The 12503-nt window shown below is 40.7% G+C and overlaps 1 protein-coding gene across 4 annotated transcripts in view; it reads left to right on the top strand.

Moving 5' to 3' along the window:
* Positions 1-12503, top strand: part of PHTF2 (putative homeodomain transcription factor 2) — a 67420-nt gene that overhangs the window by 16803 nt on the left and 38114 nt on the right. For all 4 annotated transcript variants that reach the window (XM_077935763.1, XM_028747605.2, XM_077935761.1 and 1 more), the window contains exon 3: positions 10628-10684. In XM_077935763.1, the coding sequence (XP_077791889.1) occupies positions 10628-10684 (57 nt within the window). The remainder of the gene's footprint in view (positions 1-10627; positions 10685-12503) is intronic.

Below are 12503 nucleotides of genomic sequence, written 5' to 3'. Positions count from 1 at the left end.
ATGTTAAGTAAGGACTTGCGTGCTTGCATTTTGTGGATACACCCTAATGAACATTAGACTTCCTTAGGAATTCAGTTTATTGTGAGTTGCATCTAAAAGTACCTTGTGTGAGCTGAAAGGCATTTGTGCAAAGGAAGTCTACCAAATTCTCCCAACTTCCCTGTCCTGCTTCTGCAACACACAGTGTCATTTTAGTAGATCCCTTGACCCTCAATAATGGTTTTTTGGGGAACAGGAGACTATGGTGATGAGGAGCCAGGAAAAAGTCCCATTGCATGAACACAGTTCCGTTCACTTCTCTGATTAGGCCTATGATGTGAAAGGAGTAGTCTTAACAAGAGTCTAACCTATTTCTTCATCTATATGCACAATTGCATTGATTGCTCCTATGTACACACAGGTCCCCCTGTTGGAACACTTGTTACCTGAAATCTGTTATCTGAACACAAGGAATTATACCCAAACCTCTCTACATGAACAGCTGATTCAGATATTTGAACAGTTTGCACTTCCTCAGTTGTTTTTGTTTTGTTGGTCAGTACCAGCCATTTCCTGCCAACCTAGCAGTTCAAAAGCACGTCAAAGTGCAAGTAGATAAATAGGTCCAGCAGGAAGGTAAACGGCGTTTCTCTGCACTGCTCTGGTTCGCCAGAAGCGGCTTAGTCATGCTGGCCACATGACCCGGAAGCTATATGCCGGCTCCCTCAGCCAATAAAGCGAGATGAGCACCGCAACCCCAGAGTCGGCCACGACTGGACCTAATGGTCAGGCGTCCCTTTACCAGCCATTTCAGGCAAAAGCCATGGAGGGAGGGAGAGATAACAGACAAATTGGGGACAGGAGAGAATTGGCAAATCAGTATTTCCTTTGTTTTGCTGTTGCTGATTGGCTGCAAAGAGAATGGGCAAATAATGGATTGGAAATGTTCACATAGAAAACAATGGAAATCATCAACTCGCTATGCAAACACTTGCCTAGCGAATTATTTGCTAGGAATGCATTGTGTTTGGAAAGTGGGACTTGCACGTAGAAGAACAACAACAATTTTATTATTTATACCCTGCCCATCTGACTGAGTTTCCACAGCCATTCTGGGTGGTTTACAGAATATGTAAAACATAATAAAGCACCAAACATTAAAAACTTCCCAATAAAGGACTGCCTTCAGATGTCTTCTAAAAGTTGTATAGTTCTTTATTTCCTTGACATCTGAAGGGAGGGTGCTACTATCAAGAAGGCTCTCTGCCTGGTTCCCTGTAACTCCATTTCTCGTAGTGAGGGAACCAGCAGAAGACACTTGGAGGAGGACCACAGTGTCCAGGCTAAGCAATGGTGGTGGAGACGCTTCTTCGTGTATACTGGGCCAAGGCCATTTAGGGCCTTAAAGGTCAGCACCAACACTTTGAATTGTGCTCAGAAATGCACTCTATAAAACATTCTTGTGTTGGAATGAGCAACAATTTACTGAAAACAATTGCAACAGATATGGCTGATGCTGTTACTACTTTTCAGTGCATGATGGGGATGATGATAATTTCATATTTCTACCCCCGTCCATCTGACTGGGTTGCCCCAGCCATTCTGGGTGGCTTCCAACATATATAAAAGCATAATAAAACATTTAAAAGCTTCCCTTTATGCAGGGCTGCCTTCAGATGTCATATCTTTTGATGGTTCAACTAAAACCGTAGTGTAATCACTTTGTGATTTAAAAGACATGGAATTTATAAAAAGAGAAATGGTTTTAAAGGATATAATACAGCTGAAAATAGATTTCTACATACAAGTGACTTGACCTTTACTTTTAGACCAGCCATGTGAACATTCCAAATTTACCTTTTATATACAATAGTTGTTAATGTTTTTAATACAGTGATATTAATTCCTTAAACCGTAGTTTTATTTGGAAGTTCATCCAGAGGTACACCTACTGTCACTTCACCTGGGCTTTCCTTCCCAATTAAGAGGCTAAATATGCATTGCAGAATTAATACTGCTTAAATCTTGCTTACATTTTTCTATTGCTTAAAATATTTTAAGAAAGGCCATTATAATATTGCCAGGTTGATTAAAACAATATTTATACTTGGGTTATCATCTTGGAGGATGGTCGTCCTCTTGGACATGAATTATAAATGTCTTCTGAAATATTTATTGTTTCTATTAGAAACACCAGGCTTCGTGAGTATTGGACTACAAGTTGATACTATCACAGCCTATGCTTAAAGTGAATATCGGTGTCTGTCACAAAGCTCAAGTTTAGTCTTGGAAAGAATACACATTTTTCTTTCCACAGGACAGTAATGGGGAAGAATGAATCAGTAGATATAATTTTTAAAGCAGTGATCCTTGCACTGTGCCATACTTAATTTGTCTGCATTAGGTTAATTTGAGAGACATTTTGTGATGTTGTAAGAAAGATCACAGCAATATGACCATTCTAAATGAGTCCCTCCAGATTTTATGTGAAACCTGAAGAATTGGGGAGTCAGTTATGATATTAGCAGGTTTTCTTCAGCAAATCCAGAATTCTGTGACTACGATCCCCAGTTGTGTATTTTATGCTAATTAAAGTAATTTGCACAACTATTTGTAATATTTGAATTTTCACTTTTGTTTGCCTGCTTGCTTGCTTTCAGAATTTATTGAGAGTCAAAGCACTCAAATACAGGAAGGTAATAATGTAGAGAAAGGTGTGTGCATACTAATAGTTCTTATCACCATATCCCAGTTAATTTATATATAGTAATATTTTCAGCAGGGGTTGACACGATTTATAAATTAAGCAATTTGAAGATGATCCATCATATTGTACCCAACATATGTGTGCAAAGGAAAAAACGAAGTACTGTACATCCTGCAAGCTGGAAGGCTTGCCCTCCCCTTTCCCTCCTGCCCTCCCTCCTTTTCCATGTTTCCTTTCAGTCGTTCTCCTTTCTGTTCAGCTGACCCTTGAAAAGCACATAGAGTCAAAAGAGGAAGTGAGAGTCATTCTTCCATTGCCTTCCTTCAGTGCTATATCCTTTTCAAAGGAGAAAAAAAGCAACCACCCTCATCACATCACAAAGAAGATGGCAGTGTGTGTGTGGCGGGGGGGACGGGGACTAACTTGATTTGCAGCAACAGGATAAACTCAGCAGAACCATTGTGCCCATGAGCACTCCGTTGGCACCCCAGAACTAGACTATAGTTCTTAGCTTTATGCTCCAAAACGGCCATTGTCAGGCTTTTTCTTTGAGAAGACAGAAACGTGCCATGGTCACATGGAATTTTTGAGTCACAGGTTTTTGCTCAAGTTGTTGGACTAAAGATCAAATTTACCGTTTTTGTATATTGTGCTACAGTGATGTTCTGCCTTTGTTTGTAATATATAGCCTTTTTCTCATTCTTTTAAAAGCTTTCAGACCTCCAAGATGCAACATTCTCTTCAAAGGAAGTTTTGTTAATCAAGGCGGCCTGAAAGTGGGCGTGATCAGAATTCAGCTGTTTGTTTTCCTCAGTTACCAGCAGCTAGTTTGCTATTCTAGAAACAAATCCTTTTAATCTGGTTCATTGGAGTTTTGCCTGTTAGGCACAAATGGATGATCAGTGGGATTGTTTAGGCATGAATCATGCATTAGGAAATAAACAGATTTACAGAGCATGGCTTTGTCACTTAGCAGTAGTCATCTTAACATCTTAATAATATGTCACCTTTGTAATTGTCATATGTAAAACCTTTTTGGTTTAAATTTAGCCCTGGGGGTGGGGTGCAAATTAAACCATGCTTTGGCATTGGCTTGTGTCAAATAAACCAGAGTTAACGTTTTGGAACACGTAATTGAACAAATTCAGAAGCAAAGGCTTCTGAACTCTTTATAGCCATGCCTCATGTTGGAGAAGGGAATATAGATATACAAGCCCAAGATTTGCTGCCGCTTGTTTGGTCACATTAAACTATGGTTTAACAGCAGAAATTTGACATCTAATAGTGCCCTGTATGTTTATATCCTTTTTCAGAATTATGTTGCATCAAATAATTTCTCCTTCAAATGAGGAAGCCAAGCCATTTAATTTTCTTGTTTTGATTTCATTGTAGTTTCAACTGCTAATTGCAGCTCTGATTCAGGCTAGTATTGGTTTGGTAACAATTTCAGGAGCAGTTCAGAAATGGTCGAGTTTAGGTTAATGTGGGGGAATGGAATTTTAACAAAATGGTAATTGCATATGTGCTAAGGTGACTGATATTGTGAGTACAGTAAAAGGTAGCCATCATGTAGATGAGTTTTGAGAATCTGAACAATCTGAATGAATGAATGACGAAGTGTGTATTACACACGAAAGCTCATACCTTGAAAGCTTAAATTTAGTTGATCTTAAAGGTGCCACTGGAATTATTAAAAAAGATTTTTTCATCTTCTTATTTATTATAATCTGAAGTTACTGCATTCTACTTTGCCAGGGTTCTTGCAGGCCTGATCACAACTGATGTAGACTGCAGTGGAACTACTTCTTAATAAACAACTGAATATATGCTGTCTTTTAGGTCAAAAATTTAAAAGTAATTCAGTATTGATCACTTAAAGTACATTTCAGTAATCAAATCTTTATGTGGGGCTTCTCTTGTGCTTGGTTTGGAAACTGCAGAATCTTGCAGCATGGTTGCTGATGGGGATGAGACCCTGTATGTATGGGGGCGAGACAGGTGGGGGAGGCCTGGGAGTTGCGGGTGGGCGGTGCGCCGTTGTCCCACACCCCTGAGGGCCCTCCTGGCAGCTGTTTCAGCAGCGATATCATAAGGTCACGAATATAAGCCACACTTCAACTTTTCCGGATCGGAATTTGGAAAAAAAAGGTGTGGCTTGTATTTGGGCCAATACGGTACATGGCAGTTCATGTGGCCACCAATAGGTTGAGAATAGGAAGACTAGCAAAGCCTTCCTGGTGCTGATTTGATCCTTCTTGACTTTGCCCATCCTGGCTCATAAAATCTAGCCAGGCAGGGCTGGGCAATGGAGTCTGTGGTGTGGTGAATGCTTCTCTCTGTGAGGGAGTCTTCCTGGAACAGTTAAAAGAGTTGTTACTAAACTTGCTTCTTGAAAAAAACATCTTTGGACCCAACCATTATTGCCAATTATATTCTAGTCTCAAGTATCCCATTCAGCCTTGTCTGGAGGATATGCACTATTTGGATCCTTTTCAATCAGGTTTCAGGCTCTACCATAAGATTCAAACTGCCCTGGTTGTACTGGTCAGTGATCTCCTGCAGGCTAGGGATAGAGATGAAAGCTATTTTCTGGTTCTGCTGGAACTCTCAGTGGCTTTTGATACTATCAACCATGGTATCCTTCTGGACCATCAGCATGCAAATTAAAGCAAGTCAGAAATATACTTGAAAAAACAGTGTATAAGTTCTGAAGCTATTGGATTGAATAAACCTATTCCTTTTCATCTACAACTATACATTGTACCTGACAAGCATGTGTTGAAGATGCGAGCATTCCTTTTGACAGAGCAGCAATACATAATAGATTTGTAGTTTATCATACTTAGTTTCCTGTTGTGGTAAAGGGCTGGTGTGATGACTAAATCGTTGTAATAAATTTTACTCATTCAGTTTTGCAATCATCACATATGTACTGGAACGTGAGCATTCTCTCAGTAGCATAATGGCAGTGGCAACTGTTAAATTTTCAGTGAACCATGATAAGAGGTTAGGAGGCTTCCTGACGGTTCATAATAAAGTCCTCCCTATATCTTTAGTGCTAGCAAGCTCCCTCACTCCCTTTTCCTTACCTTGTCCCCCCCCCCCCATACATAAAAATCCTATGTACCTTTAGGTTGTATAGTACTCCTATCGTCTTTATAAGATATGACTCCACTTGTCAGTTCTTGATTGAATTGCTTGTTCTCTTCAGCCTCTCTTACAAAAAAGAACAGTATCTTCAGCTTTGCAAGTCACAAATTTTATTTCGTGTAAGACTTTTGCAGTAAGCTACACTTCTCCCATCACTTCCCCCACAAGAGGAAAGTTTTCTGCTTTGTGCCATCTGTGTTCCTGACCTTGTTTAATGTTTCATATCACTGGCTAGTGGCATTCATGCAGTCACACTCCGTCCTGAAGCCAAGCAGAGAGAGGCAGGGCCAAATGGTCTAAAGTTGTCTCATACTCAAGGCTCAAAAAATCCTGGAGGTGAGCCTAAAAAATAGACTTAATCAGGCTGACAGAGAAGACTATTGTTGTAGCTCCACTCTGTGTGTTGTTTTTGAACTGCTGTTGTGTTTTCCATTTGCAGCCGTGAAATTGGGATGATTATATATTCAAATGAAAACAGAACCTCCTTGGATTATTCAAGGTTATATGGGAACCAGATACTACCCTCCAGTCATTCAACTGACCCATGACCACATAACAACATTTTCAACTCATCTTCTTCTTTTATATCTTCAGCATTAGTCTGTCTTCAGTATTCCCTCTCAGCATATTTGTGTTCTTTCATCTGCCTTATAATTATATATCGTGGATAGCATATTATGCAATTTAAAGGTAAAGGGACCCCTGACCATTAGGTCTAGTCGCGGACGACTCTGGGGTTGCAGCGCTCATCTTGCTTTATTGGCCGAGGGAGCCAGTGTACAGCTTCCGGGTCATGTGGCCAGCATGACTAAGCCACTTCTGACGAACCAGAGCAGGGCACGGAAACACCGTTTACCTTCCTGCCGGAGTGGTACCTATTTATCTACTTGCACTTTGAGGTGCTTTCGAACTGCTAGGTTGGCAGGAGCAGGGACCGAGCAACGGGACCGAGCAACGGGACCGAGCAACGGGAGCTCACCCCGTCGTGGGGATTCGAACTGCAACCTTCTGATTGGCAAGCCCTAGGCTTAGTGGTTTAGACCACAGCGCCACCCGTGTCCCTCTGTTATGTGACTTATGACAGTTTATAGTATATCCCTTCATTTTCTCCTCCCTGTAAATAGAACTGAACAACACAGCCAGGGATTTCCCTATCATACAGGGCCAGGGAGATCTAGTGAGAAAAATGTAGGAGGCTGTTTCTGAGGGTGTGTTGTTAGGGAAATGCTTTGAAATCTTAAGGTGAACATTTGACAATGCAGTCTTAAACATGTTTGTTTAAAAATAAATCAAGTTCCTAGTAACTTACTTCATAGTTATGAGTGACATTTATTGGGTGACTAAGAGATTAAATGAAATAATAAAAATAGTGAGTTTAAGATTGCAGCACAAGTATCCTAGGAGATCAAATGTTTGTCGTCTTCAGCTTTTTTTTATTATTAAACAATGAATGCTGAGCTACTTAGCGACACTTCAGAAGTATCAGTGCTTATTAAATACAGCTAAAAGTGTCATGGTAGTCATAACTCTGGTTATGAACAAAATGTCTGAGGGAAGAGAGTCAGATAGAAAGAAATCTCAAGAGTAGTTCAGTTTTTTGAAGCAGGCTTTGCATTGTTAGTGACATATCTGTTCAGAAGTATGTCTCATTGACTTCAATGGGGCTTAGTCTGAGGTGAGTAAACTACATTGGAAGGTGTATACAGCTGTAGGCATGCTTAGAAAATATAGCCTGTTTTGTTCAAATATATTTGTCCTTGTTGTAGTACATAACAGTTGGATTTTCTGAAGGTTTGCTCTAACCTTGAGGCAAGGTTGTACCTACTGGACAAAACATCTTCTGGTCCTTTTTAGAGGCTTGGCAGATAGTACAGTGGTACCTCGCAAAACGAATGCCTCGCAAGACAAAAAACTCGCTAGACAAAAGGGTTTTTTGTTTTTTGAGCTGCTTCGCAAGACGAATTTCCCTATGGGCTTGCTTTGCAAGACGGAAACGTCTTGCAAGTTTGTTTCCTTTTTCTTAACACCGTTAATACAGTTGCGACTTGACTTCGAGGAGCAACTCATAGAATGCGGTGTGGTAGCCTTTTTTGAGGTTTTTAAAGACTTTGGTGATTTTTGAAGCTTTTCCAAAACTTTCCCGACACTGTGCTTCGCAAGACGGAAAAAATCACAAGACGACAAAACTCGCGGAACGAATTAATTTCGTCTTGCGAGGCACCACTGTAATTGTTTCACTGAGTGTTGGATTCATTACACACTCGCAACTGTATCTCTGAATAGAGTATAAGTAGGCAGAATATTTGGCAAAACCAGGTTTAGCCACCAAGAAGAGGCTTAAAATGTGGTTGACTTTTAATGAAAAAATAGCTGAAGCTTTTATGGGAAAGAAGAGGCTTCTTGAAATAATGTTAGAGCTGTGTTTTGTGTAATTTTCAGAAAAGTACGACTTTGATGTCCATGCAAAAGTCATCTGTTCTTGAAAGCATATTTCCTTTAGAAATGTATTTTATTTATCTTTTACATTTATATATCCTGCCTCCCTGAGGAAAGCATACATGCAGGGGTGATTATGAACTTCATGTGAGTTAGATTAGGCCGAAACATAGTAAGTGGCTCAAGTTCTGTGTGGGGCTTTGACCAGTTCTCTCTACTCTGAAGTGCAACACTCTAACCGCAACAACATGATGAAACAAACAGCATTGTGGTCAAGTTTGATCAGTGCTCTGAAACAAGTGGTACCTGCAACAGATGTTGTGTATCCTCACTCCACTTGAGCAGCTGCTGGCAAGTTATGCCGACCTCCCAGAATAATATAAACTGTAAACCAGGCATAGGTGAACTTGGTCCTCCAGATGTTTTGGGACTACAACTCCCATCATCCCTGACCACTGGTCCTGTTAGCTAGGGATGATGGGAGTTGTAGTCCCAAAACTTCTGGAGGGCCGAGTTTGCCTATGCCTGCTGTAAACCAAGCAGAGCACCACACTCTTCCCAGCATAGTGATCTGCTTGTTTCTCAGTGCTATGTTTGGTTCCCTTTCTGTTGGTGCTCACCGCTTGAGTCCACTAGTGGAGGAAGTGATGACAGTTCAGTGTGGCATGGCTGAAAAGACAAAAACGAGGTAAATAAAAACAATCAAACATCAAAAGTCTGAAACGGGAGAAAAGGGTATTTGAAGAGAATATTTAAATCTATAGCAAAACCAGGAAAATAATATTGGGGCAAAGAATTATTTAAGGGAACATACACTGCAAATCATGTAACTTCTTCTGAAAGTCAGTAGCCACTTTATAAAATGAAGCTAAGCTGTGGTTGTTTTTCCTCTTTGAGGCTGTTCAAGCATAAAGCTAGATCACAGTTTAATATTATAACTACAGGCCTCAGGCTCTTGCACCCCGTCTTCCCGTTATGTGTAGTGATCAATTTCTCCCATTTTCCAGGCTAGTGGCAAGCTATACTTTGCCCACAAACAAGAATCATGCATGACAGTGTGCATAGGTAAACTATGGTTTATGCAAATCATGTTTTATTTTGCTGGCGTGTGTGTGTGTGTGTGTGTGTGTGTGTGTGTGTGTGTAAGAGCTTAAGGTTTGTGGTTGAAATGACATGCTTATGTCTGAATAGCTTCTTAACATTTCCAGTGACATCCTGAGTGCAACCTGGTTTTTTGGTTTTTATTCTAATAAAATCTACTACAGCTGAAAGTTTGGAGCCTCTCTGCCTAATATTTGACACCCAGGCATGGTCCTTATTTAAGCATACAGACAGGAACAGTAACTGATCAAATGAGTTGGCCATGTAGCGGAAACTACTTACAGGGCCTCACAGAAATCTAGTATCCTGCGAATGGAGCAGTTGTTGATACGTTACAGTGGTGCCTCGCAAGACGAAAAGAATCCGTTCCGCGAGTCTCTTCGTCTTGCGGTTTTTTCGTCTTGCGAAGCAAGCCCATTAGCGGCTTAGCGGATTAGCGCTATTAGCGGCTTAGCGGATCAGCTGATAAGCGGCTTAGCGGATCAGCTGATAAGCGGCTTAGCGATCAGCTGTTAAGCGGCTTAGCGGATCAGCTGATAAGCGGCTTAGCGGCTTGGGGAAAAGGGGGGGGGGGAAACCTGCAGGAACTCGCAAGACATTTTCGTCTTGCGAAGCAAGCCCATAGGAAATTCGTTTTGCGAAGCACCTCCAAAACGGAAAACCCTTTCGTCTAGCGGGTTTTCCGTCTTGTGAGGCATTCGTCTTGCGGAGCACCACTATATATAGATTCCGATTTGGTATTTTCACATGCAGGCCTATTGTTTTGGTTCCTTTTCCGTCAGCAATGTAAGTCTGCAACTGATGCTAAAAGAAATCCTGCGAGTAGTCAGGCACATAGACTACATGTAGTGCACAAAGCAGATTCTGAGAGAAAAGTAGCTTTATTTGTCAGACAGTCCTAAGCAGTATCTGGGAGCACCGGGGCAGAACAGTGGATCAGCCATCACATCTAAAGCCCTGCTGACTCCTATTGTCCAGGGCCAAAAGTGGGGGTGCTTGTATTGTTTTTTCCTTGTCCCACCTCCAGGAAATGGTTTAGGATCCAGAAGACCCATAGCTGGCCTTGCCTTGCCTCTGGATTGCCCTGTTCTGGAGTACGACACTGGCTACCGCTGGCGGAAACACTTCTGGCAGTAGTCTTGGATCCACATGCTTTCTTGGAGACTTTAAGTGTGGTGAGGGTGTGCGGGTGTTGCTTCTGATTATACTGTGAACGATCTCATTTTAATGTAGACTTTCCTCTTTCCTGTTTAGATTGGGGCATATGACCAGCAAATATGGGAAAAATCTGTAGAACAAAGAGAAATCAAGGTAAAGTTTAGATTTATTTTTATTGTTTTATGGTACTGAATGTCAAACTTAACAAGCTCACTCCAAATCATTTAATTTGCTGCACAACTCCTGTGCAGAGGATTCTGGGGTGCACTTTTTTTGGTGCAGGGTGTGAGCAAGGTGCCTTTGGGCTAGTTCTTGTCCTATGACAGCTATGTGTACTCAATAATATGTCCAATGTCCCCCTCAAATGTGTATTGTAGGGGAAAGTCATTAAGCAGCAGGGAAGTTTTTGAGAAGCTTGTCCTCTGTTATTTATATTGTCATTGAGAAAGCACGATAAAGCACATAGTTCTCACGTATATAGGTTGAAAATCAGGGATATATTGTAATTCAGAATTTATTTTGATAAGACTTTATTGTGACACAGGTGTGAGCTAGTTTTTTTCCCCAGGACAAAGGATGTTCCATTTGTGAATTATTTTAATAGCATTTGTGAATTCTTTTGTTATCATGTAGTGATAGTAATGGTAATCCTTACCAATCTGCAGTTTTTTGTGGTGGGTGGGTTAAACTTTAAAGAAGTTCTACTGAAATGAAAAAAACTGGTACAAGAGTTAGGGTGGGAGAGGACATTTTGTGGGTGTAGGAAGTCTTTAGATTATGGAATCTTGGCTAGGGTTTGTCTCTCACTTGCATCAAAACTGTATGCTGTTTGGTGTGGATGTGAGTTTTTATGTGGAGGAGCCTCCTTCAAGGAAACAGCTAGGATAGATCTTTTACTTGGGGAACTCCCAGTTACAGTGCTTAAAAATAATATTGGGGTGTTTTTAGTTATGTTGCACTAAGCTGCCTTATGCTATATCATAGATAATTCCCTTCATATTTTACATGCTTTTTGGTCAGATATCACTGACTATCACATGGTTACCTTTATAGTTCCAGTTTACTTTTCCTCATTTTTCATCCTGTCATTGTTTTGAACAGTTTATTAAATTGGTAAGTACTTGATTATGGAAATTTGTGTTAAACAAAACAGCTTTTGTAGATTAACTGTGTCTCTGCATCTTAGTGTGACTAACAAAAGCCTTCAAGTATCTGATGAATAAGTAACTACTTCAAAAGCATCTAAATGCTTTAGCATCACTTCTGTTTTCCATTTAAAACAATTAGCCTGTGATCCTACACTTTAGCCTGGAATTAAGCCCCATTAAGCTCAGTGGGACTTGTTTCTGAATTCATAGGGCTACGTTGTTTGGTTCATTTAAGGATTCACCCACTCTTCTAAAGAGACAAGAAACTGTAATGCTGGGATTATAATAAACCCCTGCTTCCTTTGATATGATATTATACCTTCTGGCCATCTATTGTGGTTCCATATTTTCGTATATCATTACCATCCAAAACAGCACCTTTTCATTTTCCAGAAATGAAATGGAAAACAACCATTGGATTCCAGCTCTGAATGTGCTGCACTTGAAAAAGGTTAAAATCAAGCTTCTGTTGGCTTGAGTGCTATGAGCTAACTATTGGGAATGCAGTGGTTTGTTCCACGAAACTCTTTCCTTTCAAACAGACAGTAATAGATAACTTTGTAACACGCTTCTCGCCTTGAAACTGTTGTCTCAGTGCAAGTAACCAGGTGGAAAATGCACTTGCCTGGTGGTTCCTCCTCCTCCTGCCAACCTGCATGCATTTCATTCAGTTGTGAGGCTGGCCGTGTTTCATCAGCTGGGAAAACACAGCTGGGCGATAGGGTTGTTGTGTATGTATGCTACCTGTGTTATCTCCTCTGTCAGGAAGAGAGATGGAGGAGTGAGATAAGACTGACAGAGTGCTGTGCCTGCTGCATGTACAC

This window comes from Podarcis muralis, chromosome 10 (assembly GCF_964188315.1).
Source record: "Podarcis muralis chromosome 10, rPodMur119.hap1.1, whole genome shotgun sequence".
Classification (NCBI taxonomy): domain Eukaryota; kingdom Metazoa; phylum Chordata; class Lepidosauria; order Squamata; family Lacertidae; genus Podarcis; species Podarcis muralis.
Note: the sequence above shows the minus strand (reverse complement) of the source record. Positions and strands in the feature narration are given on the sequence as shown.